Source organism: Geotrypetes seraphini, chromosome 5 (genome assembly GCF_902459505.1).
Source record: "Geotrypetes seraphini chromosome 5, aGeoSer1.1, whole genome shotgun sequence".
In the NCBI taxonomy this organism is placed as follows: Eukaryota; Metazoa; Chordata; class Amphibia; order Gymnophiona; family Dermophiidae; genus Geotrypetes; species Geotrypetes seraphini.
In genome coordinates this window covers 3,255,236-3,281,267 of record NC_047088.1, presented here as the reverse complement: position 1 = coordinate 3,281,267, position 26,032 = coordinate 3,255,236, and the positions used below count along the sequence as shown (strand labels likewise).

General features: G+C 44.4%; 2 protein-coding genes across 2 annotated transcripts in view; one reads left to right on the top strand and one right to left on the bottom strand.

Annotated features, from left to right (window-relative positions):
• The window catches only part of MED12 (mediator complex subunit 12), a 708,291-nt gene that overhangs the window by 293,551 nt on the left and 388,708 nt on the right, over positions 1-26,032 (bottom strand). Inside the window, exons 25-26 of the mRNA XM_033943934.1 lie at positions 18,735-18,848; positions 2,071-2,234 (exon numbers count right to left, since the gene is read on the bottom strand). Coding sequence (XP_033799825.1) covers positions 2,071-2,234; positions 18,735-18,848 — 278 coding nt within the window. The remainder of the gene's footprint in view (positions 1-2,070; positions 2,235-18,734; positions 18,849-26,032) is intronic.
• Positions 7,695-14,838, top strand: LOC117360607 (thymidylate kinase-like). The gene is made up of 3 exons (XM_033944626.1): positions 7,695-7,703; positions 9,234-9,866; positions 14,740-14,838. The coding sequence occupies exons 1-3, from the start codon at positions 7,695-7,697 to the stop codon at positions 14,836-14,838; spliced, it is 741 nt and encodes a 246-aa protein (XP_033800517.1).

Here is a 26,032-nt window from a genome sequence, read left to right as displayed (position 1 = left end):
CGTCAATGGCTTGACGGCAATAGACTAGCCTTGGAAAGATGGTCTCAAACTTAAACTCCCTATCAAACTTAACAGCAACACATTTGAAACAGTTAATACCATTAAGATCTTAGGTGTTATTTTCGACCCCAAACTCTCGTACCATGAACACTTCAGTAGTATAGTTAAGTCCACCTTTTTCCGATTACGTCAATTACGCTCAGTCTCAAAATTCTTAGAATCCAAATCACTTAACATACTAATACATTTCCTGGCAATCTCCAAGATTGATCACTGTAATGAACTATTTAAAGGAATTACTCTAATGGAAATACAGTGGAACCTTGGTTTATGAGCATAATTCGTTCCAGAAGCATGCTCGTAAACCAAATTACTCGTATATCAAAGCGAGTTTCCCCAGAAGTAAGGGAAACTCATTTGATTGGTTTCCCCCAGGCGCTGCTCCACCTCACCCCACCACATCCCAAAAAGATCCCCCCTCCCACCGAGGCCACTTGCGTGCTTTCACCCCCCCCCCAGAATTTCAGAGAGAGCGGGAGCCAGAAGGCCTTGAGCATCTACAGATGCTCAAGGCCCAGCCCAGGCAAGAGGCAGGATCATCAGGCACCTGCACGTCCTGTGAGTTGGTGCTGCATGCCGGTGCCAGATCGGGGTAAGGGCTTGTGTTTGGGCGGCGGATGATGCCAGTTCACGGGGGGGGGGGGGGGGGGGGGCGTTTGCGAGCAGCGAAGCCAGTTCTTGGAGGGGGGTGCTCACAAATCGAGTCAATGCTCGGTTTGCAAGGCACGATTTGCTTGAGTGTTTTGCTTGTCTTGCAAAACACTCGCAAATCACATTTTTTTTTTTTTTTTTTTAATTTATTCAATTTTCTATACCATTCTCCCAGGGGAGCACAGAACGGTTTACATACATTTATTCAGGTACTGAAGCAGTTTTCCCTCTCTCTCCCGGCAGGCTCACAATCTATCTAAAGTACCGAGGTTTGACTGTACGTCGCTTACAAATTATCCAAAATGCATCCATCAAACTTATTATGAAAGCAAAAAAATTTGATCATGTTTCACCCCTTATAAAGAAATCTCACTGGCTCCCTGTTGCACATCGGATAACTTATAAAATTTGTTTATTAACTTTCAAGACTCCTTTCTAATGCCTTGGCGTTCATCGATAAGACTCCTTATTCCGTACACTTCAGCAAGAATACTCCGATCCAATGACCAACATTTATTAACAGTTCCCTCACTAAAAATAATTAACACATGCCGACAAAACATCTTCTCACCACAAACGTGGTACTCTCTTCCTATCCACTTAACATAAGAATGCTTCCTGGATCGATTTAAAAGTAACTTAAAATGCTTTCTTTTCCGAGATGCCTTCGATCTCTGGCCGTTTTGATTCCATTAGACTTTCCTTTTCTCTGCAGAATTACTATTCCTTGCTTTTCCATTCTCCTTTATCTCTGTTCTTTTTTTCTGTCCTGTCTTCTTTCTGCTAGTTCCTACTCACCCACCTATTGTTCTCCCCTTTTGTGTTCTCTTTACTATTAAATATTGTATTTCCTGCCCTCCTTCTCTTTTGGCACAGTAAGTCTTGTAGGTCTATCATACCTTAGACATTTGATTAAGCGATTTATAAAATTTTAATAAACTTGAAACTTAATCCAAAAGTAAGCTTGCAATAATCCTCTCTCACAAAAACTAAGGCTATGTTATCATGGCCATCATCAACACCACGTTGTCCAGTGAAGTGGTTGATTTCTGGGCAGCTTTATCCTGCTGCTTACCCAGATAACCTGTGACACGAATCTGTACTAGGAAGAATGTACCCATCACAGCAGATAAATATACCTCCCCACAACCAAGTTCACATGACAAACCACTTGAACGTACAATATACAGATGCACCACCATGTATCATAAAGCTCGTTGGCAGCACATGTGTCTCCCCTGCACTATGAAGCACTATAGCCACCTATCCTCTCATATTATCAAGCAGGTGCATACCACTCTAGACACTTCTCCTGCAGAAAGAAGCATGTGCACAGCTCAGCAGGCACCCGGCACTCACCTGCTGACAGATGCTCCGTAACACATACTTGGCATAAACATCTAGACTTGCTGTTTCTATAGAAATGGTCCTTCCGTTGGTCTTCTTTGTACCCACGTCATCCTCAGCGATATCATCAACCCCTCCCATATGAGGAAACCCAGATCCTTTCAGCTCCGCATCACCTGCGGCAGGGAAAATAAAGTTACTTAAGTATAATAAATGTTAAGTAGCTTTTCAAAATTACAGAGGTTTCCAGCATAGTCTACTGTGCACATACGGAAATAAATATACACTAAACTGTGCTCAGTATAACAATTGTTTATTAATATATCGATATATGAGGATATCAAGTTTTAAAGGCAGACAAGGGATGTTCACAATTCTGCACAGAGGCCAGCCCCTTATATAGGGAATTTGTCATCTGGCTTTGACCTGCTGTCTTGTGGGCATCCTAGGCTGCTTCCAGGCACATGGTCAGATGGGCTGCTGTTGTTATGGAAAAGATACATCTATGGAACCTTCCAGTATTCCCACTGGTTTAACAGTCCACAGCCCATATTCTGATGAACTCGTATTCCACATATTTCTGTAAGCCAATTAAAGATCATTGTCCAATATAGATGAGCTTGGGGAAAGACCCACCAAATATGTATGAAAGTTCCCCTATCCCCACATTCCCTACAGCACAGTTCCAAAGATTCCTGTGTTAATGTGGTGGAGTCGTATCGGTGTTAGGTACCATTGATATACCAATTCTCCACCATGTTACTCGCTATAGACACTTGTGAAGTGAACGGAAGGAGAAATTAGGTTCTTACCTGCTAATTTTCTTTCTTTTAGACTTCAGACCTGCCCAGTTCACTGATGGGTAATAGCTCACCATGACCAGCAGGTGGAGACTGAGACAAACTTTTTTGGCTGTAATACAAGTAGCTGTGCTTCCCCCTAACAAAACCAGTCTGCCGAAGAGCCAAGCAGAACTAAGAAGTGCTAATCATAAAAGTAACAACACTTTTATGTGAAGAAATAACTAACAAAGAGCCATACTGTTGGAAATTGCATAGAAGAAGCCCCTTCAGCAAACATCCCCACAGCTCGCCAGCTGAGCAAAAGCTGATGTTCTTTTTAATCTCTCCGACCCTAGAAAAATACTAGAACCTGCAGAAAAAAACACACTCTTTACGTGAATCCCAAAAGAACAACAGACAGAGTGGGGACTGGGCCAGTCTGGAGAGTCTAAAAGAAAGAAAATTTAACAGGTAAGAACCTAATTTCTCCTTCTTTAGCAACTCTCCAGACCAGATCAGTTCACTGATGGGATGTACCAAAGCAGTACTCATCATGGGTGGGACCCCCGGAGGGCCACCACCAGAACACTCTCATCAAACACAGTATCCTGATACGCCTGAACGTCCACACGCACAAAGGAATGCAGAGAAGACCAAACTGCAGCTTTACAGATATCCACTGGAGGCACAAGAGAAGACTCAGCAAAAGAAGCTGACTGACCCCGAGTGGAATGAGCCTTGAGAAATCCGGAACAGGCTTATTCTGAAGAAGGTATGCAGAAGTGAAAGTCTCCTTGATCCAAAATGCAATGGTAGCCTTGTAAGTGCTGTCCTCCTTACGTGGACCCGCTAAGAGTACAAAAGGATTATCCGACTTCTGGAACTCCTGTGTCCACTGAACATAAGAGCGAAGAACCCGACAGACATCCAACTTGCGCAACTACCTCTGCTCTGTAGAGCCCTCCGGACTACCCAAGACTGGGAGGACCACAGACTGATTGGCATAAAAAGGTGAAGCCACCTTCGGCAGAAAGGAAAGAACAGGCCACAGCACAACACGGTCCCTAGAAAACTCCAGGAAGGAAGGCCTACAAGAGAAAACGTGCAACTCAGAAGTAAAAGTAGGAAAACCACCTTAAAAGTAAGGTCATTCAACGAGCAGGAACCCAGGGGCTCAAAGGGAGGGTGCACGAGCACGGACAGGACCAGATTGAGATCCCAAGTTGGAACCGAAGGTCGAACAGGAGGCTGAATCAATTTGGCCGCCCGCAAAAAGCAAATCACGTCAGGAAAAGAAGTTAAATACTTACCCTGCAGCAAACCGTGAAATGCAGACAAAGCTGCAAGTTGAATCTAGAGAGAAGACCAGGCTAGGCTCCTGTCAAGGCCATCCTGCAAGAACTCCAAGATGTGAGGCAAAGAGGCATAAAAGGAAAACACTCCACACGGAGCACATCAATCCTCAAAAATATGCCAAACATGCATATAAGCCCAAAAAGTGGAAAGCCTCCGGGGCCCCATAAAAGTGGAGATCACTTTATCTGAATAACCTTTTTTACCTAAGTGCTCCCTCTCAAGAGCCAAGCCATAAAACAAAAGGGACCCGGATCAAACATTGGAATGGGCCCTGAGACAGAAGATCAGGTGCCTTGACCAGTCCAGAGCCAACAGGATCACGCGGCTGGGGTGCCGAGCAATGCAAAGAAGAACACTGCTCACCATTGGCCATGGAGGAAACACATATAGGAGGCCCGAATCGAAAAAGAGGAACAGCTGGGGAGCAGAACAATGAGGAGCGGTGCGCTTCAAGTAGAAGGCCAGCGCATGCTTACAATCAAGAGAATGCAGAGCTACTTCTCCAGGGTGAGAATGGGGCTTCGGAAAAAATACAGGGAGAACAATGGATTGGTTTTCCTTTCTGATGAATACATGTATTTTATTGGGGAGAGGGGGGGAAATTGGATGATTAATATTTTTATTTAATGATTGGATTTCTGTATGTATTATGAAAATTTTCATTGAAGAATTGTTGGGTGGGGGGAAAGGGTTATAATTTCTACTTTAATGGATTATATGTATAAGAATGTCAAGTGCTGTATATTTTTTTAGTAATGTATTGTTTTAATATTAATCACTTATTTGTCAGTTTTAAAATGAATAAAGAATTTTTTTAAAAAAGGAAAAAACACAGGAAGAACAATGGATTGGTTGATGTGAAACTCAGAAACAACCTTAGGCAAGAACTTAGGATGGGTACGAAGAACTACCTTATCATGATGGAAGATAGTGAAAGGTGGGTCCGCTATCAAGGCTTGAAGCTCAGAAGTGAGAGCAATCAGAAACACAACCTTCCAGGTAAGATACTTTAAGTGAGCTGTGCTAGCGGCTCAAACGGGGGTTTCATCAAGTGAGCAAGGACCACATTAAGTTCCCAAACCACAGGACGAGGTTTAAGGGGAGGCTGAACGTGGAAAAGGCCTTTCATGAAGCGGGAAACCACAGGATGAACAGAGATAGAGCTTCCCGTCAATTGGCTGATGAAAAGCAGCAATGGCACTAAGGTGGACTCGAACCGAAGAGGACTTGAATCCAGCGCCAGACAAGTGTAACAGATAATCCAGGACAGCAGATAAGGAGGCAGATAGCAGCTCCTGCTGCCGAGTAGCACACCAGGAAGAAAAGCGGGTCCACTTCTGATGGTAATATTGGCGAGTGGATTCCTTCCGAGACGCCTCCAGGACGTCCAGCACAGGCTGGGAGAACTGAAACGAGGGCATTAAGTCTCAAGGAACCAAGCCGTCAAGTGCAGAGACTATAGATTGGGATGAAGTAGAGAACCTCGACTCTGCGTAAGCAGAGAATAATAATAACAATAATAATAACAGTTTATATACCACAATACCGTGAAATTCTATGCGGTTTACAAAAGATTAAGCAAGGTACAAATTGATTGAACTTAAAGGGGAGGAAGAAAGAGAGTTGGTGGGACAAGAGATCTATTTTTGAGGATAGAGAGATTAATAGGATATGGTGATCAATATCGAGGGGGAAGGAGAAGAGGGTCAGTTGTCTAGATATTTTAGGAACAGGTGTGTTTTTGTACGTTTCCTGAAAACCTCATAAGTGGTGGGCGAAAGCAATTGTTCTAGGTCCCTACCCCAAAGCGTTGCTTGATGTGAGAGAAGGTGTTTGTGGTGTTTTTTCAGTTTGCAACCTCTAACTGGGGGGGGGAAACAAAGTTGGAGTGTGAGCTCCTCTTGTGTCTGTTGGCTGAGAAGGTCAGTTATGTATTTAGAGGCAAGTCAGTATAGTGCTTTGATGCAGAAGCAGGCGAACTTAAACTTTACGTGTGCCTCCATAGGTAGCCAATGCAACTGCTGGTAGTAGGGTGACACATGATCAAACTTTTTTAGCCCAAAGATCAGTCTGACCGCTGCATTTTGCATTACTTGTAAACGTCGCATATTTTGGGGGGGGGGGAAATTGCCAAATAGGCGATGTTACAGTAGTCAAGTAGACACAGTATGAGGGATTGGACCAGGGTTCTGAAAGCCGACGTATCGAAGTAGGCTCTAATGGATCTGAGCTTCCAGAGAGTGAAGAAACCCTTTTTGATTATGGAGTCCACCTGGTCTTTTATGGTTAGGCGTTGATCCAGAATTACACCTAGTATCTTTATGGTGGGCTGGATAGGGTAACTAAGATTATTGATACATAGTGGTATTTTGGTGTTAATCGGGTGTGGTGAGGCAACGAAGAATTTCTTTTTTTCTGACTTAAGTTTGAGCTTGAAGTCTGTCATCCATTGTTCCATTACGTTTATGGTTTCTGAAGCTTTGGGAATAGTTTCCGAGATGGAGTTAGCAAATGGGATGATAATCGTAAAGTCATCTGCATAACTGAATAGTTTTATCCCCAGCTGGGTTAATTGCGTGCCCAGTGAGGACATGTAGATGTTAAATAGCAGCGGGGACAGTGGTGACCATTGTGGGAAAAACAGGCAGAAGAAGAGGCTCCCTGGAACTGAGTTGCAAAAGAAAAAAGAACCATGGCTGTCGAGGCCACCGAGGAGCTATCAGAATCATGATGGCACGCGTGGACTTGAGCCTGACGAGAGTCTTCAGAATCAGAGGGAATGGAGGGAACGCATAAAGAAACAGGTTTGTTCAATCCAGCAGAAAAGCATCCACCTCGAGCCTCAGAGGGGTGTAAACCCTGGAGCAGAAGCGGGGCAACTTGTGATTGAGAGGGGATGCGAACAGATCGACAGTCAGAGTCCCCCAACGAGCAAACACCTGACGCAGGGTCAAGGAATGGATGGACCACTCGTGAGGCTGCAGAAGACGACTCAACTTCTCCGCCAGACAATTGTGTTGGCCCTGAATGTAAACCGCTCGAAGAAATATGTTGCGGAGGATGGCCCAATCCCAGAGCCTCATCACTTCTTGGCACAGAGACAGGGACCCCATGCCCCCTTGTTTGTTAATATAATACATGGCGATCTGGTCGTCCGTGCAGACCAGCACCACTCGGTCACGAAGCAGGTGACAAAAAGCTTTCAGGGTGAGGAAAATCGCTCGAAGCTCCAGCAGATTGATGTGACAAAGGCAGTCGGCACTGGACCAAAGACCCTGAGTGCGAAGACCGTCCAGATGAGCCCGTCGTCAGGACCTTCTGCGGAGAAGGAGCATGAAACAGAAAACTTCTGGAAAGATTGGAAGAGAGCATCCACCAACGGGGAGACTACTTCAACAAAGGAGTCACGACAATGAATCGAGAGACAGGGTCCCAATCCTGGTTCCATTGAGGAACGCAAAGATCTATTTGGTATATAATTGGTCATGATGCTCTTAAATGATTCAGGTATAATACCATACAAAAATTGATGGCAAATCATTACTGCTTTATACTGAACTCTGAAAACAACTTGCAGCCAATGTAATCTAGCTGCTGCAGTTTGGGCAACTTGCAATGCCCTGCACCTCGTCTTGGTTATTCCAAGGTACAAGGCATTGCAATAATCGAACCTTGACAAAACCATCGCCTGAACAACTGTACGGAAATCAAAAGGTGACAGGGTTTTACTCGATGCAACAGATGTATTTGAGCAAAGCATGTCTGTACTGTTTTAGTTACCTGTAAATTCATTGTAAGGCCATAATCCAACCTTATACCCAAGACAGTCATTGACTCATTCACTGGGAGTACATCATCAATTACTTTCAATAATCAGGTTTTCCTACAAGCATTACCTCTGTTTTATCCACAGTCCTTCTTATTGTCATATCCCTACTTAACCCCAATGTTTTGTACAACCCCTTCATGCTTACCACAACGACTTCGTTGACTGTAAATCTAAATAATTGTTATTCTTGTAAATCTATTTAATTGATGTGAACCGCCTAGAACTCCCTGGGTATGGCGGTATACAAAAATAAAGTTATTATTATTATTTAATTTCAGATCCTGCTCTTCCATCCACTCAACAATTTTGCTCATGGTCACGAACAATGCTTTTATTACTTTGCTGATTTGTAGTTGCATGGTACAGCCTCTGTCAATTATTACTCCCAGAAGTTTTAGTGTAGGTTGAATTGGGTATGAGTTCGAGTTTATTACTAGATTTGTTAAGGTTGGAGTTTTGTTGTTTTCTAGGAGGATGAAGTTTGTTTTGTCAGGGTTAAGTTTTAATTTGTGCTCTGTCATCCATGTTGCTACTGTTTCGAGTGTTCTGTGTATTGTGCTTGTCATGGTGGGTTCTGGGTGATTGAAGGGGAGGAGAATAGTGATGTCATCTGCATAGCTGTATGAAGTTATGCCATGTTTGTCTAGGTAGGAGCTGAGGGAGGATATGTATATATTGAATAGTGTGGGTGATAGGGATGATCCTTGGGGAACTCCGCAAGGGTTGGACCATGGTTCTGATTTTTCTTGCATTGTTTTAACCCTGTAGGTTCTGGATTGTAGGAAGCCTTTGAACCATGCAAGTACTTTGCCTGAGATTCCTATGGAGTCTAGAGTTTGTAGAAGAATGTGTGATCTACCAAGTCGAAGGCTGCAGAGAGGTCTAGTTGTATGAGCAGGATTTTCTTGCCTGTACAGAGGTATTGTCTTGCAGTGTCTATTAGTGTTCCTAGTAGGGTCTCGTGCTATAGTTGGCTCTGAAGCCCGACTGTGTGGGGTGGAGTATGTTGTGTTTATCTAGGTATGAAGTTAAAGTTTGGCTAAGAGGCATTCCATCAGTTTGACGTACAGTGGGATTGAGGCTATGGGTTTATAGTTGGATGGTTGGTCCATTGTTCCTTTGGGTTCTTTTAATATCAGAGTTATGATGATTTCGCTGAGTTCTTGTGGGAAATGACCCTCTAGTAGTAAAGAATGTATCTATTGTAGAAGCAGGGGTGCAGAAGGGGTGCTCTTATTGTGTTAGAAGGAATGGATCGAGTTGGGAAAACCACCCAGTGTAAGAAGCTGGTGGAAGCACTTTGTCAGTGTGGTCATCTCGCTGAATTGCTGAGGTTCCCAGAAAGAGCAACAGAAGTAGGACAGTTGGTGGACTCGTACCTGGCAAAGAGGATTAATCTGGAGGATCACACAGTGCATTTGTTGTTCTCTGCCAACCGTTGGGAGCATGTGCCATTAATTAAGGAGAAGTTAAACAATGGAGTCACATTGGTAGTGGACAGATACGCTTTTTCTGGGGTGGCTTTCACAAGTGCAAAGGAGAACTTCTCCCTAGAATGGTGTAAGCAACCTGATGTGGGTCTTCCCAAGCCTGATTTGATCCTTTTTCTGCAACTGAGTCCAATGGAGGCCTCAAAACGAGGTGACTTTGGCAATGAACGTTATGAAAACTACTCCTTTCAGGAGAGAGTTCTACATCGCTTCTTCCAACTCATGGAAGATGAGACTTTAAACTGGAAGGTGATTGACGCTTCAAAGAACATAGAAGATTTGCATAGGGAGATTCAATCACTCTCTGAAGATGCCATACAAGAGGCTCAAGGAGAGACACTAACTGCATGGGTCAATGATTGGCTGAGTGGCAGACTTCAGAGGGTGGTGGTTAATGGTACCCTCTCTAAAACATCGGAGGTGACCAGTGGAGTGCCGCAGGGCTCGGTCCTGGGTCCACTCCTTTTCAACATATTCATAGGGGATCTCACTCAAGGGCTTCAAGGTAAAATAACACTATTCGCCGATGACGCCAAACTATGTAATATAGTAAGTGAATGCAGTTTACAGAATTATATGGCGCAGGACCTGCTTACATTGGAAAGTTGGTCCTCAACCTGGCAGCTAGGCTTCAATGCTAAGAAATGTAAGGTCATGCACCTCGGAAGCAGAAATCCATGCAGGACGTACTTCTTGAACGGAGAAACTTTAACTAGGACTTCAGCAGAACGAGATTTAGGAGTAATCATCAGTGCAGACATGAAAACTGCCAATCAAGTGGAGAAGGCTTCCTCAAAGGCAAGGCAGATATTGGGTTGTATCAATAGAAGTTTCGTCAGCCGAAAGCCTGAAGTTATAATGCCGTTGTACAGGGCCATGGTGAGACCTCATCTGGAGTACTGTGTGCAATTCTGTAGGCCACATTACAGTAAAGATGTGCGCAGAATTGAATTGGTTCAACGGACGACCACCAGGATGATCTCGGGGCTCAAGGGTCTCTCGTACGAAGAGAGACTGAACAAATTGCAGCTCTACACTCTTGAGGAACGTAGGGAGAGGGGAGACATGATCGAAACATTTAAGTACCTCACGGGACGTGTCGAAGTGGAAGATGATATTTTCTTTCTCAAGGGACCCTCGGCCACAAGAGGGCACCCGCTCAAACTCAGGGGTGGAAAATTTCATGGCGACACCAGAAAGTATTTCTTCACAGAGAGAGTGGTTGATCACTGGAACAAGCTTCCAGTGCAGGTGATCGAGGCAGACAGCGTGCCAGACTTTAAGAATAAATGCGATACCCATGTGGGATCCCTACGAGGGTCAAGATAAGAAAATTGGGTCATTAGGGCATAGACAGGGGGTGGGTAAGCAGAGTGGGCAGACTTGATGGGCTGTGGCCCTTTTCTGTCGTCATCTTCTATGCTTCTATGTAATAATGTACTTGAGGTTTTCAGTAGGTATGGGGGGCAATGGTTAAGGTCGCAGGCTGCATGGCTGTATTTATTATAAAGATTGTTGAAGTCTGACCATTGTATGGGTGAGAAATTGGACCAGGTTCTATCTGCTGCGACTGGTTCTTTTTCTGTAGGGGGAAATGATGTCTCTATGTGTGTGAGGGTTCCGTTGAATGAGACTCTGATGTTTGCGATCTTGTTTTTGAAGTATGTGGCTAGGAGGGTGGCTGAAGGAGGGGGGAGTTGCTGTTGGCTATGTAAGGTGTGGTGTTTGTGAGAACTTTTAGTAATTGGAATAGCTTTTTTGTGTCTTGGGGTCCTTCTCCTATTTGTTTTGAATAGTATGTCTTTCTTTTTTCTTTCAGTTTTTGTTTGTATTTTCGGTTTGTTACTATCCATGCTGTTTTTGAGGATTCTTGGTTGCTTTTTCTCCATTTTCTTTCTAGTTGTCTGCATTGTCTTTTGAGTTGGAATAGTTCATTGTCGAAGCATTTGTCAGATTTTCTGTGGATTTTGGTTTTTCTGGGGCTAGTTCCTCCAGGGTAGCAGTACTTAGATGGTTCCATTTTGAGATGAAGTCTTTGGGTGTGCAGTATTGGATTATGGTGTCTGTTTTTGTCCAGAATGTTGTGGGATCTATATGTTTGCGTGAGTTGTAGTTTGTCTGTTGAGTAGTTGGAATGTTTTTGTTACTGGTCCAATTGATTTTGAAGGAGTAAGTGTAGTGATCAGACCAAATGGAACAGTTCCATTTTCCATTTGACGTTTGGATCTCTGGTTGTGTGGTCTGTTGGGACATGTAGGCTGCAATGTCTAGTTGGTGTCCTTTTTCGTGTGTGATTTGAGGATCTAAGATTTTATATGTTAAGGCTTCGAGATATGCTAGTAAGGTTTCTACATTTTTGCAGGATTGGTTTTCGAGGTGGAGGTTGAGGTCTCCTAGAAGGAGGTTGTAGGTTGTCGCTAGAGAGTTTCGGTAAATAAATTCTTCAAATATAGGTTTAGCTGTGCTCCAGTTGCTTGGAGTTATGTAGCATAATATGTATGTTAGTGTTCCTTTAAGTGATGTGCTTGAAAGTTGACAGGCTAGTAAATCCATGTATTGGTGGGTTGTTTTGTCTTGTATTTTTATGTTTAATATGTTTCTGGTTATGATGGCAATTCCTCCTCTTCTTTTATTTTCTCTGCATACTAATGTTATTTTGTAGCTTTTTGGGCAAACTTCAGCTATTCTTGGGTCCATGTCAGAGGTAAGCCAAGTCTCTGTGAGGAAAAGGCAGTCTAGGTTATCTTCTTCTATCCAGTTTTTTATGTGTTCTGTTTTAGGGCCTAAGGCTCTGATGCTCATTTAAGCACATTTGAGAGTAGTGTATTCTATTGGTGCGTTGTGAGTTGTTTTCGGGTATATGAGTGATATTTGGTGGGGTTGTTTTTTGGTTTTGTTGGTTTTCTACTTGTTGATTTTGGGGAGGGTTGGTATGTAAAAGACTGATGGTTTGAGTTTCTGTTTATTGTGAGATGCCAGTTCGGTTGGGTAATTCCTTTGGAGTTTGCTATGATTGGTATTGGATATATATTGTTTGCATTTGCTTTCCAGTCTGTTAGGAGCAGGAGTATCAGAAGGATAGCTTGTGTATAATTTGGAGGTGTGGTTCTCATGGTGGTTCTAAGGTTGGTGATCATTGTACCTGACCTATCTAGTTCGGTATGGGTTTGAGTAGTTAATCAGTTCTAATACCTTATTCCAGTGTTTTTCAACCTTTTTTGGGCAAAGGCACACTTGTTTCATGAAAAAAATCACGAGGCACACCACCATTAGAAAATGTTAAAAAATTTAACTCTGTGCCTATATTGACTATATATAAAGTAATTCTCTTGAATAGGAATCAAATAAACACAAAGAAAGTATTTTATAATGCTGCCACCGCCAACAACACCGTTGGCGGCGGTGGCACTCAAGTGGCTAAAGAGCCGCAGTTTGCCGGCCTAGGGACAACACTGGAGGGTGGCCAGCTGTGCACCCCCTTGGGACGTAAACCCGGGGTGGGGCAGACCGCCCCCCCCCCCACCCTGGTATGCCACTATCTGTACCTCACTCCCTCCCTATGACCAAAAATTCTCCTTTCTTCTATTCCCCGTGTACACAACCATCTCTTTCCCTCCCTTCCTCTCTCCAAAGTCCATGCCTTCTGTGTCCAAACACTCATTCCCTCCCCCACCTCAGCATCTCTTTCCCTCCCTTCCTCTCTCCCAAGTCCATTTCTTCTGTGTCCAAAAACGCATTCCCTCCCCCACCTCAGCATCTCTTTCCCTCCCTTCCTCTCTCCCTCCCTTCCTCTCTCCCAAGTCCATTTCTTCTGTGTCCAAAAACGCATTCCCTCCCCCACCTCAGCATTTCTTTCCCTCCCTTCCTCTCTCCCAAGTTCATGCCTTGTGTCCAAAACGCACTCCCTCCCCCCTTTTGTGTTCCGTGTTTGCCTACCAGCCCATCTTTGCAACTTTCTCAGCAAAACGAAGCTCAAGCCGCGAGGCTTGTCTTCTGCTTCCTGCCTGCACTGCCGCGCACAAATAGCCGAACGGAAGTATTCTCCGACGTCAGCGCTGACGTCGGAGGGCAGGCTTTGCTTAAGCCCTCCCTCCAACGTCAGCGCTGAGATCGGGGAACGCTTGCGATTGGCTATATGTTAGCTGCAGGGCAGGCAGGAACAGAAGACGAGCCTCGCGGCTCGAGATGTATTGAACTCCACGGGTCCTCCGTCCAGCTCTCTCCTGTCCACGTGGGGTGGACCGCCCCTCTCCCTAGACTGGTGGTACTGCCCTGATGGCGGCCCTGACCGTACGGCACACCAGGCAATATCTCGCGGCACACTAGTGTGCCGCGGAACAGCGGTTGAAAAACACTGCCTTATTCAATTCTAATATTGAGTTTCTAGTCTAAAATTATTCTATCTTTTAACGGTAAAAGTTTCCAATCTATTATAAATCTACTGTCTAGTGGTTAATTAATTCTAATACATTAATCAATTCTAATATATTGAGTATCTAATCTAATATTATTCTAATCTAATATTATTCTTTCTTCTAGTGGTAATAGTTTCAAATCTGCTATAAGTCTTACATCCATTCCTCCCTTGAAAAGAATATTCAGTAAGATACGTATTAAACCATTTGAGAACAACATCATTCCAGAAAAAACAAAACTCTTTATCGCTTCCCCAGGAAATACCACTACTAAAACATCTTTGAAATTAAATAACATAATTCATTCAATACAATCTAGTATCAAAATTTTGGGTGTAATTTTTGATCAGAACCTAACTATGCAAAATCAAGTGGATGCATTAGTGCAGAAGGTCTTTTATACTTTATGGAAATTGCGTAGTATAACATCATACTGCTAGTCAAGTCTTTGGTATTGAGCCAGTTGGATTACTGCAACATTGTGAATTTAGCGGATACACAAAAGAATCTATTAAGATTGCGAATAGTACAAAATGCCATGGTTCATCTCATCTTTGGTCTGAAAAAATTTGATCATGTGTCCCCTTTATTACCGGGAACTTCATTGGCTGCCTGTTGAGGCCCATGTTAAATTTAAGTTTGGCTGTCTTAGTTATAAAGTCTTATTTGGTCTATCTCCTAGCTATTTAGTGGATTCATTTGCTGTTGCCTACTCAACTTGTATGCGAAAATCTCATGGTCTCTTTAATTTTCCTTCAATATAAGGTTATCATTATAAAAAGTTTCATCAATGCCTTCTCTCTTTTCAGGCAGCACTCTGGGAGAAGGACTTGAAGTCTGTATTACTGAGTTCAGAGTCCTACCACCATTTTCGAAAGCAATTGAAGACATATTTGTTCCCTAGATAATGATTATTCTTAATGATTATATGTTTTCCGGTGACGGGACAAAAACGCGCGAGACAATCGAGCGCCAACAATACTGAGCAGACAATCGAGCGCAGGACATCAGCGCGCCGGACTTAAACTTAATTTTAAAAAGTGCTCTGAGGGGGTGTGGGCCACACTTAAGTTAATACTGTTGCCACTGCTTTTGGGGGGGGTGTGGGGGGAAACCCTCCCATTACAGAAGAAATTGATGTTTTTCCCAAAAAAAGAGAAAAACGCCTCTTTCCTCTATAATGGGGGGTTCCCCCCAACAGCAGTGCAAACAGTACTAACTTAACTGTGGGGGTTCCCTCCCCAAACCCCCACTTGGAGCACTTTAAAATTAAGTTTAAGTCCGGCACACTGATGTCCTGCTCGCAATTGTCTGCTCGGTATTGTCGGCGCTCAATTGTCCTGTGTGTTTTTGACTATGAACCCGTACTCTAACTTTGTTCACTGAATAGAACTTACAAGGTTATGTGGTATAGAAGTTATGTTTACCATTCAGGAGTGGAAAGGTATTTCAGTATGACTCCATCATTTTGCATTGGCTCTGGTATTGGTTGAAAATGCTCTTAAAAGTGCTGGTTCGATGGCATTTGACTCCTGCTACACTTGGCAGAATGAAAGGGGCAGCCAGAGCTGAGTGCTGGAGGGGTTGTGGGTCTAAGGGGACCCTTTGGAGGAAAGGCGGGAGAGGGGAGATATGATAGAGACATTTAAATACCTGCGTAATGTAAATGTGAATGAGTTGAGTCTTTTTCATTTGAAAGGAAACTCTGCAATGAGAGGGCATAGGATGAAGTTAAGAGGTGATAGGCTCTGGAGTAATATGAAGAAATACTTTTTTATAGAAAGGGTGGTAGATGCATGGAATAGTCTCCCAGAAGAGGTGGTGAAACAGAGACTGTGTCTGAATTCAAGAGGGCCTGGGATAGGCACATGGGATCTCTCGAAAAGAGAAAGAGATAATGGTTACTGTGGATGGGCAGACTAGATGGGCCATTTTGGCCTTTATCTACCGTCATGTCTCTATGTTATGGGAATGTGTTAATGTACAAAGATATGGGGGTTCAGTATTCGATTATGTGAGTAAGATTATTTCTTTCCCATTACCTAAGTGGGTGGAAATAGCACTCTTAGGAGTGCGGATGGAGAGGATGGATGATACCCAAGACTGGTTTTCCCTTCTAGCCTTTACAGCGGCTAAGTTAGGACCCAAAGTGGTGAACTGGGTCAGAAACTGGCTGTCGGACATACGCCAGAGGGTGGTGGTTAATGGAAGTCGCTCGAAGGAAGGAAAGGTGACTAGTGGAGTCCCTCAGGGTTCGGTGCTGGGGCCAATCCTGTTCAATATGTATGTAAGTGACATTGCTGAAGGGTTAGAAGGAAAAGTGTGCCTTTTTGCAGATGATACCAAGATTTGTAACAGAGTAGACACCGAAGAGGGAGTGGAAAATATGAAAAAGGATCTGCAAAAGTTAGAGGAATGGTCAAATGACTGGCAACTAAAATTCAATGCAAAGAAATGCAGAGTAATGCATTTGGGGATTAATAATAGGAAGGAACCGTATATGCTGGGAGGAGAGAAGCTGATATGCACGGACGGGGAGAGGGACCTTGGGGTGATAGTGTCCGAAGATCTAAAGGCGAAAAAACAGTGTGACAAGGCAGTGGCTGCTGCCAGAAGGATTCTGGGCTGTATAAAGAGAGGCGTAGTCAGTAGAAGAAAGAAGGTGTTGATGCCCCTGTACAGGTCATTGGTGAGGCCCCACTTGGAGTATTGTGTTCAGTTTTGGAGACCGTATCTGGCGAAAGACGTAAGAAGACTTGAGGCGGTCCAGAGGAGGGCGACGAAAATGATAAGAGGCTTGCGCCAGAAGACGTATGAGGAGAGACTGGAAGCCCTGAATATGTATACCCTAGAGGAAAGGAGAGACAGGGGAGATATGATTCAGACGTTCAAATACTTAAAGGGTATTAACGTAAAACAAAATCTTTTTCAGAGAAAGGAAAATGGTAAAACCAGAGGACATAATTTGAGGTTGAGGGGTGGTAGATTCAGGGGCAATGTTAGGAAATTCTACTTTACGGAGAGGGTGGTGGATGCCTGGAATGCGCTCCCGAGAGAGGTGGTAGAGAGTAAAACTGTGACTGAGTTCAAAGAAGCGTGGGATGAACACAGAAGATTTAGAATCAGAAAATAATATTAAAGATTGAACTAGGCCAGTTACTGGGCAGACTTGTACGGTCTGTGTCTGTGTATGGCTGTTTGGAGGAGGATGGGCAGGGGAGGGCTTCAATGGCTGGGAGGGTGTAGATGGGCTGAAGTAAGTCTTAACAGAGATTTCGGCAGTTGGAACCCAAGCACAGTACCGGGTAAAGCTTTGGATTCTCGCCCAGAAATAGCTAAGAAGAAAAAATAAAATAAAATAAAATAATAATTTAAATTGAATCAGGTTGGGCAGACTGGATGGACCATTCGGGTCTTTATCTGCCGTCATCTACTATGTTACTATGTTAGAATGGTTATAGTCCAATATTGGAAAGGGTCTGGGTGTCCCTCTTTGTCACTTATGAGGAACCGCTTGGGATGGGTATGTCAAAGATATCATCTCTCAGCTATTTTGACTCGTAGGTGGCAGCAGTTTGTGTCCATCTGGGGGCAATATCTGGAGATGGGAGGGGGACATGGAAGGGGATGCTGTTTGAATGTTTTAATGATATGGAGTTGTTGCTTTCAAATTGGGTTATTGGGGAGAGGGTTGGCAGGTGGTTTTGATTTGTATTACGTCTGGGCCTGAAGTTGTAATCCTTTGCTGGGGAGCTTAACCCTGACCCGAAAGGTGGGTCTTGTATGGAGGGTTAGTGCCTCAATTCTCTGGGTTTACCATTGGTCAGTATTAGCAGGAGAGGGGAGTGTCTAGTGAGGGATGGGGAGATGATTTTGATTTCAATAGCAGAATGATAAATGTTTATATTGGGCACAACTGAGGGGATTTTTGAGGCTTGTTTGTTGTGTCTGATGTGATTAGTCCTCCTGACTCACTGTTCTGTGTATTTTTTGTGCATATTGATAATTTCAAACAATTACAACCCCCCCCCAAAAAAAAAAAAAAAAAAACCCCTGTAGTCTATCCCTGTAGTCTATGCTTGAAGTGTGACCAGGTGTACAGTTGAGGCTCCTGTAAAGAAATAAAATTTGGGGAAATAGGGAATATGGGGAGAGGGACTTGACCCTTCAAGTGTAGCACCCCCGAGGTCAGCCGGACCCCTGAGAGGATCCCCCAAGCTCTGACCAGACAGAAAAAAGGGACAATAAAAAGGCCACTAATCAGATCCAACTAACTACCACAAGGAAAGACTGCACAGGCTTACCACCTCCACCTGATGGGACTGCACAGCCCACTTGTACTACTGCCAAAAGTCAATGTGTTCTCAGTCTCCACCTGCTGGCAGAGGAGCGTAAACCCATCCGTCTGTGCCGGTCTGGAGGGACACTAAAGAATGCAGTTTTGACCTTTAGTGTTAAGCACATGTAACTCTTTCCACTGATTGCATGTGGTAATTTTTGATCAACCCTATTATTGCAAACTGCTTACTTCACTGTGGTTGTACAGTTATTTCTGATCTTACCTTAGTAATTATAAACTGCCTACTACACTTTATCCATTCAAATGTAATAAATCCAATCCAATTAACACAATATAAGGAAAAAATGGGGGAGGGGATCAATCAAATGTGGCAATTAAAATTTTAAAAGCCTATGGTAACGCTCCTGCCCTGTAAGGATTTGGATTTCTTTCCTATCTAAGCTTCTACTATTTTCTTAGCAAAAGTTGTTTCTTACAAAATCAGATAAATTACAAAGCACTCACCCAAGACAAACACTGCCTTTAGCACAGCGAAGACCGCACCATCCACAATTCGGTTCTGAGAAGCAGCGAGAAGGTGTCGATCACAGGAGGAGCGAATTCCCACAGTGGGTTTACCTAAAAGAAAGTACATCAGTAAGAAAAATGCTTTCCCTTTTGAAGCCAGTAATAATAATAATAATAACAGTTTATATACCGCAGTACCGTGAAGTTCTATGCGGTTTACAAAAGAATAAAAGAAGGTACAAATTGATTGAACTTAAAAGAGGTGAAAGCAAGTGGTTGATAGGTCAAAAGAACCGTTATTGAGGAGAAAGAGATGTACGGGTCAGCTGTCTAGATATTTCAGGAACAGATGTGTTTTTAGGCGCTTCCTGAATTCCTCATAAGTAGTGGGCGAGAGCAATTGTTCTAGATCTTTACCCCATAATGCTGCCTGATGTGAGAGAAGGTGTTCATGGTGTTTTTTCAGTTTACATCCTCTAACTGGGGGGAAACGAAGTTCGAATGTAAGCTTCTCTTGTGTCAGTTGGCTGAGAAGGAGAAAAGGTCAGTTATGTATTTAGGGGCTAATCCATATAGTACTTTAAAGCGGAGGCAGGCGAATTTAAATTTTATGCGTGCTTCCATTGGTAGCCAGTGCAGCTGCCGGTAGTAAGGTGTCACGTGGTCAAATTTCTTTAGCCCGAAGATTAGCCTGACCGCTGCATTTTGCATTAATTGTAAACGTCGTATAATATTTTTGGAAATTGCTAAATAGGCGATGTTACAGTAATCAAGTTGACTTAGTACGAGGGATTGTACCAGGAGTCTGAATGCTGACGTATTAAAATATGATTTAATGGATTTAAGTTTCCAGAGAGTGAAAAAACCCTTTCTGATTAAGGAGTCTACCTGGTCTTTCATAGTTAGGCACTGATCCAGAATTACACCCAGTAGACTGAATAGGGTAACTAAGTTTACTGATGCATAGTGGTGTTTTGGTGTCAAGCGGATATGGCGAAGTAACGAAAAATTTTTTCTGAATTAAGTTTGAGCTTCTTATCCATGTAGGTACGAACGACACTGCAAGGAACACCTCAGAGAACATACCCGATGACTTCAGAGCCCTGGGTAGGAAGCTGAAGCAAACAGGTGCACAGGTGGTCTTCTCATCCATCTTCCCAGTTAGAGACAGAGGAAGAGCCAGGGAAGAACGCATCCAACGTACCAACGAGTGGCTTCGCAACTGGTGCATAGAGATGAACTTTGGATTCCTGGACCATGGAAAGGCACTCCAGGGACTGCAGGGACCGGACGGACTTCACCTGACCAGAAGAGGTAAAAACGTACTTGGCCACCGTCTAGCCCGCCTACTTCGCAGGGTTTTAAACTAGGTAAGTTGGGGGAGGGTATCCACTCACATTCCAGAGCAGTAAGGAATCATCCTGTGGAGGCGAGACACAACCGCTCTTCTGAGCCCAAGGTAAGCACCCATAATACGCATGACAGCCCTAGCAAACACAAGGGATGGAGGGCCATGTATGTCAATGCACACAGTTCAGGCAATAAAATTCTGCAATTGGAGACCGAGATAGTGAATGCCAACCTAGATGTGGTGGCGATATCCGAGATCTGGTTCACGGACTCTCATGGGTGGGATATGGCTATACCGGGTTACAGTTTACTTCGTCGAGACAGAGAGGGCAGGTTAGGCGGAGGGGTAGCGCTATACATTAAAGAAGGCATCAAAACCACCAGAATCACGGATGTTAAGTACACCGGGGAATCCCTCTGGGTGAACCTGGCCAGAGGGAGAGAAAAATACCTGTATCTTGGTGTAGTATATAGACCTCCAAGACAACCGGAAGACAAGGACACGGAACTAATCAAAGACATAGAAAATATCGCTCTACGGGGGGACGTTGTACTAATGGGAGACTTCAATATGCCGGATGTAGACTGGAGCACACCTTCAGCAACAACCAACGGCAGCAAGAGGCTATTAGCCTCCATAAGGGGAGCACGCCTCAATCAAATGGTAATGGAGCCCACTAGGGCCCAAACGATCCTTGACCTAGTACTCATCAATGGGGAAAGCGTCTCAGAAGTCTTCGTGGGAGATAAGCTAGCGTCCAGCGATCATAACATGGTATGGTTCCACCTGAGGAAAGGTTTCCATAGATCAAACACTAAAACAAAGGTACTCAACTTCCAGGACCAAACTGAGACAGGGAATGTGGAGGATATGTGGTCATCCCTGAAATCTGTCATACACGAGGCAACCGGCCGTTACATAAAATCATCACATAAACGGCGAAGAAAAGACAAACCCCAGTGGTTTACCGCAGAGATCTCACGTCTCGTTAAGGAGAAGAAAAACGCATTTGCTTCCTTCAAACGCACGGGGAAAAGCGAAGATCAACTGCTACACAGGATCAAGTCCACAGAGGTCAAAACGGCAGTCAGGGAGGCCAAACTTCGAGTGGAAGAAACTCTAGCAAACAACATTAAGAAAGGGGACAAATCCTTCTTCCGGTATATCAGTGACAGGAAAAAAAACACAGACGGGATAGTACGCCTGAGAAAAACGGACGGGAATTACGCAGAATCGGATCCCGAAAAGGCCAAACTACTGAATGAATACTTCTGCTCGGTCTTCACCTGCGAGGCGCCAGGGTCCGGCCCTCAATTGAAGCCACAGTCAAACACAAAAGACCCATTTCGGAATTTTAAATTCACACCCAGCGAGGTTTACTTTGAGCTAACAAAACTCAAGGTGGACAAAGCCATGGGACCGGACAATCTGTACCCCAGAGTGCTCAGGGAGATAGGTGATGTCCTGGCAGAACCATTAGCCGTGCTCTTCAATCTCTCACTGAGTACAGGGACAGTCCCCTTGGTCTGGAAAACAGCTAACGTTGTTCCTCTGCACAAAAAGGGTTGCAGGACAGAGGCTGCAAATTACAGACCGGTGAGTCTGACATCAATAGTATGCAAACTCATGGAAACACTGATCAAACGCCAATTGGACACGGTCTTGGACGAAGGGAATCTACGGGACCCCAATCAACATGGATTCACCAAGGGTAGGTCCTGCCAATCAAACCTCATCAGCTTCTTTGACTGGGTAACAAAAAGACTGGATGAAGGAGATTCACTGGACATAGTGTACCTAGACTTCAGTAAAGCTTTTGACAGCGTCCCACACCGCAGACTGTTAAACAAGATGAAATCGATGGGGTTAGGAGAGACTCTAACGGCATGGGTCAATGATTGGCTGAGTGGCAGACTTCAGAGGGTGATGGTTAACGGTACTTTCTCTGAGACATCGGAGGTGACCAGCGGGGTGCCGCAGGGCTCGGTCTTGGGTCCGCTCCTCTTCAACATATTCATAGGAGATCTGACTCAAGGGCTTCAAGGTAAAATAACATTATTCGCCGACGACGCCAAACTATGTAATATGGTAAGTGAGAGCAATTTACAAGATAGTATGGCGCAGGACCTGCGTACATTGGAATGCAGGTCCTCAACCTGGCAGCTGGGCTTCAATGCTGGGAAGTGTAAGGTCATGCACCTAGGTAGCAGAAACCCGTGCAGAACTTATACCTTGAACGGGGAGACCTTAACCAGGACTTCAGCAGAATGAGATTTAGGAGTAATCATTAGTGCAGACATGAAATCTGCCAATCAGGTGGAGAAGGCTTCCTCAAGGGCAAGGCAGATGCTGGGTTGCATCCATAGAAGTTTCGTCAGCAGAAAGCCTGCTGTTATAATGCCATTGTACAGGACCATGGTGAGACCTCATCTGGAATACTGCGTGCAATTCTGGAAGCCACATTACCGCAAAGACGTGCAGAGGGTCGAGTCGGTCCAAAGGATGGCCACCAGAATGGTCTCAGGGCTTAAAGGTCTCTCGTACGAGGCAAGACTAAACAATTTGCAGCTCTACACTCTCGAGGAACGCAGGGAGAGGGGAGACATGATTGAGACGTTTATTTTCCTTCTCAGAGGCCCCTCAACCACAAGGGGGCACCAGCTTAAACTCAAGGGCGGGAAATTTCACGGCAACACCAGGAAGTATTTCTTCACGGAGCGAGTGATTGATCAATGGAACAAGCTTCCAGTACAGGTAATCGAGGCCAGCAGCGTGCCAGATTTTAAGAATAAATGGGACGCCCATGTGGGATCCCTACATGGGTCAGGGCAAAACATTGGCTAATCTTAAGGGGAGGGTCTATAGAGTGGGCAGACTTGATGGGCCTTGGCCCTTTTCTGCCGTCATCTTTCTATGTTTCTATCCATTGCTCCATCAAATTTATAGCTTTTGATGCCTTGGGAATAGTTTCCGAGATTGAGTTAGCAAATGGGATGATGATCGTAAAGTCATCTGCGTAACTGAATAATTTTATCCGCAGCTGGGTTAATTGCACGCTTTCTCTGGAAAGGCGCTTAAAAGGATGAACTGTTTACAAGTGGCATAATACAGCACCAAATATTGCAAACACCCTTCATTCATGCACCATTTGGACAGTGGAAAAAGTATATGGTGATTTGGTGTAGGATGGGCTGGGGAGGGGTCGCTACTAGCCAGACTTTACGGTAGGTATCCTGCCAACAATGGGATGGTTGGATAGGCTGGAGTGAGTTTAGACAGCAATTCCAGCAGTTGGAAACTAGGACAGTACCAGGTGGACTTTACAGTGCATGGCTCAGAAATATCAAAGAAAACAGTCAAGTTAATGTATTTTTAATAACTAATGGGCAGGTTTTTATTTGCTGTCATTTCCTATGTACTCTGTAAGGCAGTGGCTCACAACATGTTGCCTATAGAACCCCAGGGGTCCATGAGACTTTTACGAGAGAAAAAGAACCCCAAGCGAGCAGAATGCCCCTGTTTCTGCAGAGAAAAAGCAGTGTTTGTAGGGGTGAGATTGAAGGATGCTTTTGGCTACAGTTCAGGGTGTGATCAGAAGTTATGGGATAGAAAAAGTAGGCTTCATAGTCAAAAGCGCGTGCCAACAACCAAGCGCAGACAACTGAGCGCAGGACTTAATCACGTCAAAGAAAAACCGTATTTTAAAGGGGTCCGACAGGGGTGTTGGTGGGGAACCCCCCACTTTAATTAATACAGATCGTGCTGGCGTTGTGATGGGTTTGGGGGGTTGTAACCTCCCTCATTATACTGGAAACTTAACTTTTTCCCTGTTTTTTTAGGGAAAAAGTTAAGTTTTCAGTATAATAAGGGGGGTTACACCCCCCACCCCCCCAACATGGCAGCGTGAGGCAGCGCGATCCCTATTAAGTAGAGTGGGGGGGGGGTTCCCCCCACACCCCTGTCAGAACCCTTTAAAATACGGGTTTTCTTCGGAACGATCAAGCCCTGCGCTCAGTTGTCTGCGCGCCTTTGTCCTCGCACGCTTTTGACCCGTCACCAAAAAGTAAGAGTTATAGGGCTCAGATTGTAGAAGGCCATACGGCTCCAGCATAAGATACGTATCTTGAGAAATGCTTTTTCAACAGCTGACGTTTTGCTTATCTGAAGTTACAAAAAGTGCTGCGATTCAAAAAGAAGAGAAATAGACAGCTGGGGCTGGGGCCTAAAGTCTGATACACTGTATAGAACTCTTTGACAATCAGGGACTGTTTATTCTGCTACTCAGTATCAACTTTTCCTTGGTGATTATTTAGTAATTCACTTGAGTGTTGGTTTCTCCAGAGAATAATGGCAGCCATAAGGGTGGGAGCAAGAAAGGGGAGTGCCGGAATCACCGGGGGGAAACCCACAGAGGGTGCCTCAAGATGTGTTACCAGTTGCCCCAGTCCAGGTCTCTCCTTTCCTTTCCTTAGGTCGCCACCCCCATGCAGCCTCTCCTTCTGACACCTGCCCCAGCATCTCTCCTCTGCCTCCCCCTCCTCCAGTAGTCCTCTGAGATTGTCTGGGTTGCCCACATCTGCGGTGTGTCCTGCCCTTGTGGAAACAGGTGTCGTGCTGCTTGTATCAATGATGCTTCAGGAGACCTAGGCAATTATAGAGGAGTGCAGGAGAAGGATGGAAGACAGATGCCAGACTGTAGTGAGAGAGATGTCAGGCCTCTCCACCAGCAGCCCAGCCGAAGGGCTACTTGTGCGAACCAAAGGGCCAGACCAAGAAACTAACCCCCACCAGCATACTCCCAACCCAACCCCAATACTTCATCCTCAGCCACTCTATCCCAACTTCACATGGTCAACCATGCTGAGGTTCTCGAAATCCTGAGAGAACTCAAGCCCTCCGGCACCATCCTCCCCTGCCCATCCAGCCTACTATCCAAGTTTCCAAGTTTATTAGTTTTTAATATACCGACCATCAAACAAATGTCTGGCCGGTTAACAATAAAATTTAAAAAATAGGAGAAACAAAAATATACAATGATAGACATTTAAATAAAAGAGGTGAACATAGATGACAATAACTGGACAAACTTGAAGGTGAGGGTGGGGGGGAAGGGAGGGAAAAGTTACATAATTGAGAAGAGAGGGAGATAGTGGGTTTGGGATAGAACATAATGGATAGGGTCGCTTTGTTGAGCCAAATGGTAGCTTGGAGTATAGAAGAAGTAAGAAGAGAGGAAAGAAGAAGAAGAAAAAAAAAATGTAAAGCGAAAGAGAAGAATTGAAATATGATTAATCTAATTACTGTTGAATGCATCGCAGAATAGAAAAGTCTTTAGGCTGATTTTAAATTTTATTAGCTGTTGTTCATCGCGGAGGTGTTGTGGTAGGGAATTCCATAATGTAGGGGCAGTTACTGCGAAATTTATTTTCCGAGAATAGTAAGAATCTTTTAGGGAAGGGATGAAGAGAAGTTTTTGATCTGTTGATCTAAGAGTGCGTGGGGAACATTGTGGAATGAGAAGTTTATCAAGGAATGAAGGTTGGTGAGAAAGTTGCCAATGCGGAATCTAGCCTCCCGATCATTAACTCCTCCCTTTCTACGGGGACAGTACCACTCAGCTGGAAGTCGGCTATTATCAAACCCACACTCAAGAAACCCACCCTCGACCCCCAACGAACCCTGCCAGTTTCCAACCTCCCATTTGTCTCCAAACTCCTAGAACGAATAGTGTTCCGCTGATTATATCCTTTCATAGAAGAACAAGCTGCCTTGTCCCTCGCACAATCTGGTTTCCGAACAGGCCACATCACAGAATCAGTATTCCTGGATATCACAGATGACAGCTGGTCGATATTCAACAAAGGCAGCAATGCCTTACTGGCCCTACTAGACCAGAGAGCTGCCTTTGACACTGTCAACCACCACCTCCTCTTATCCAGACCCT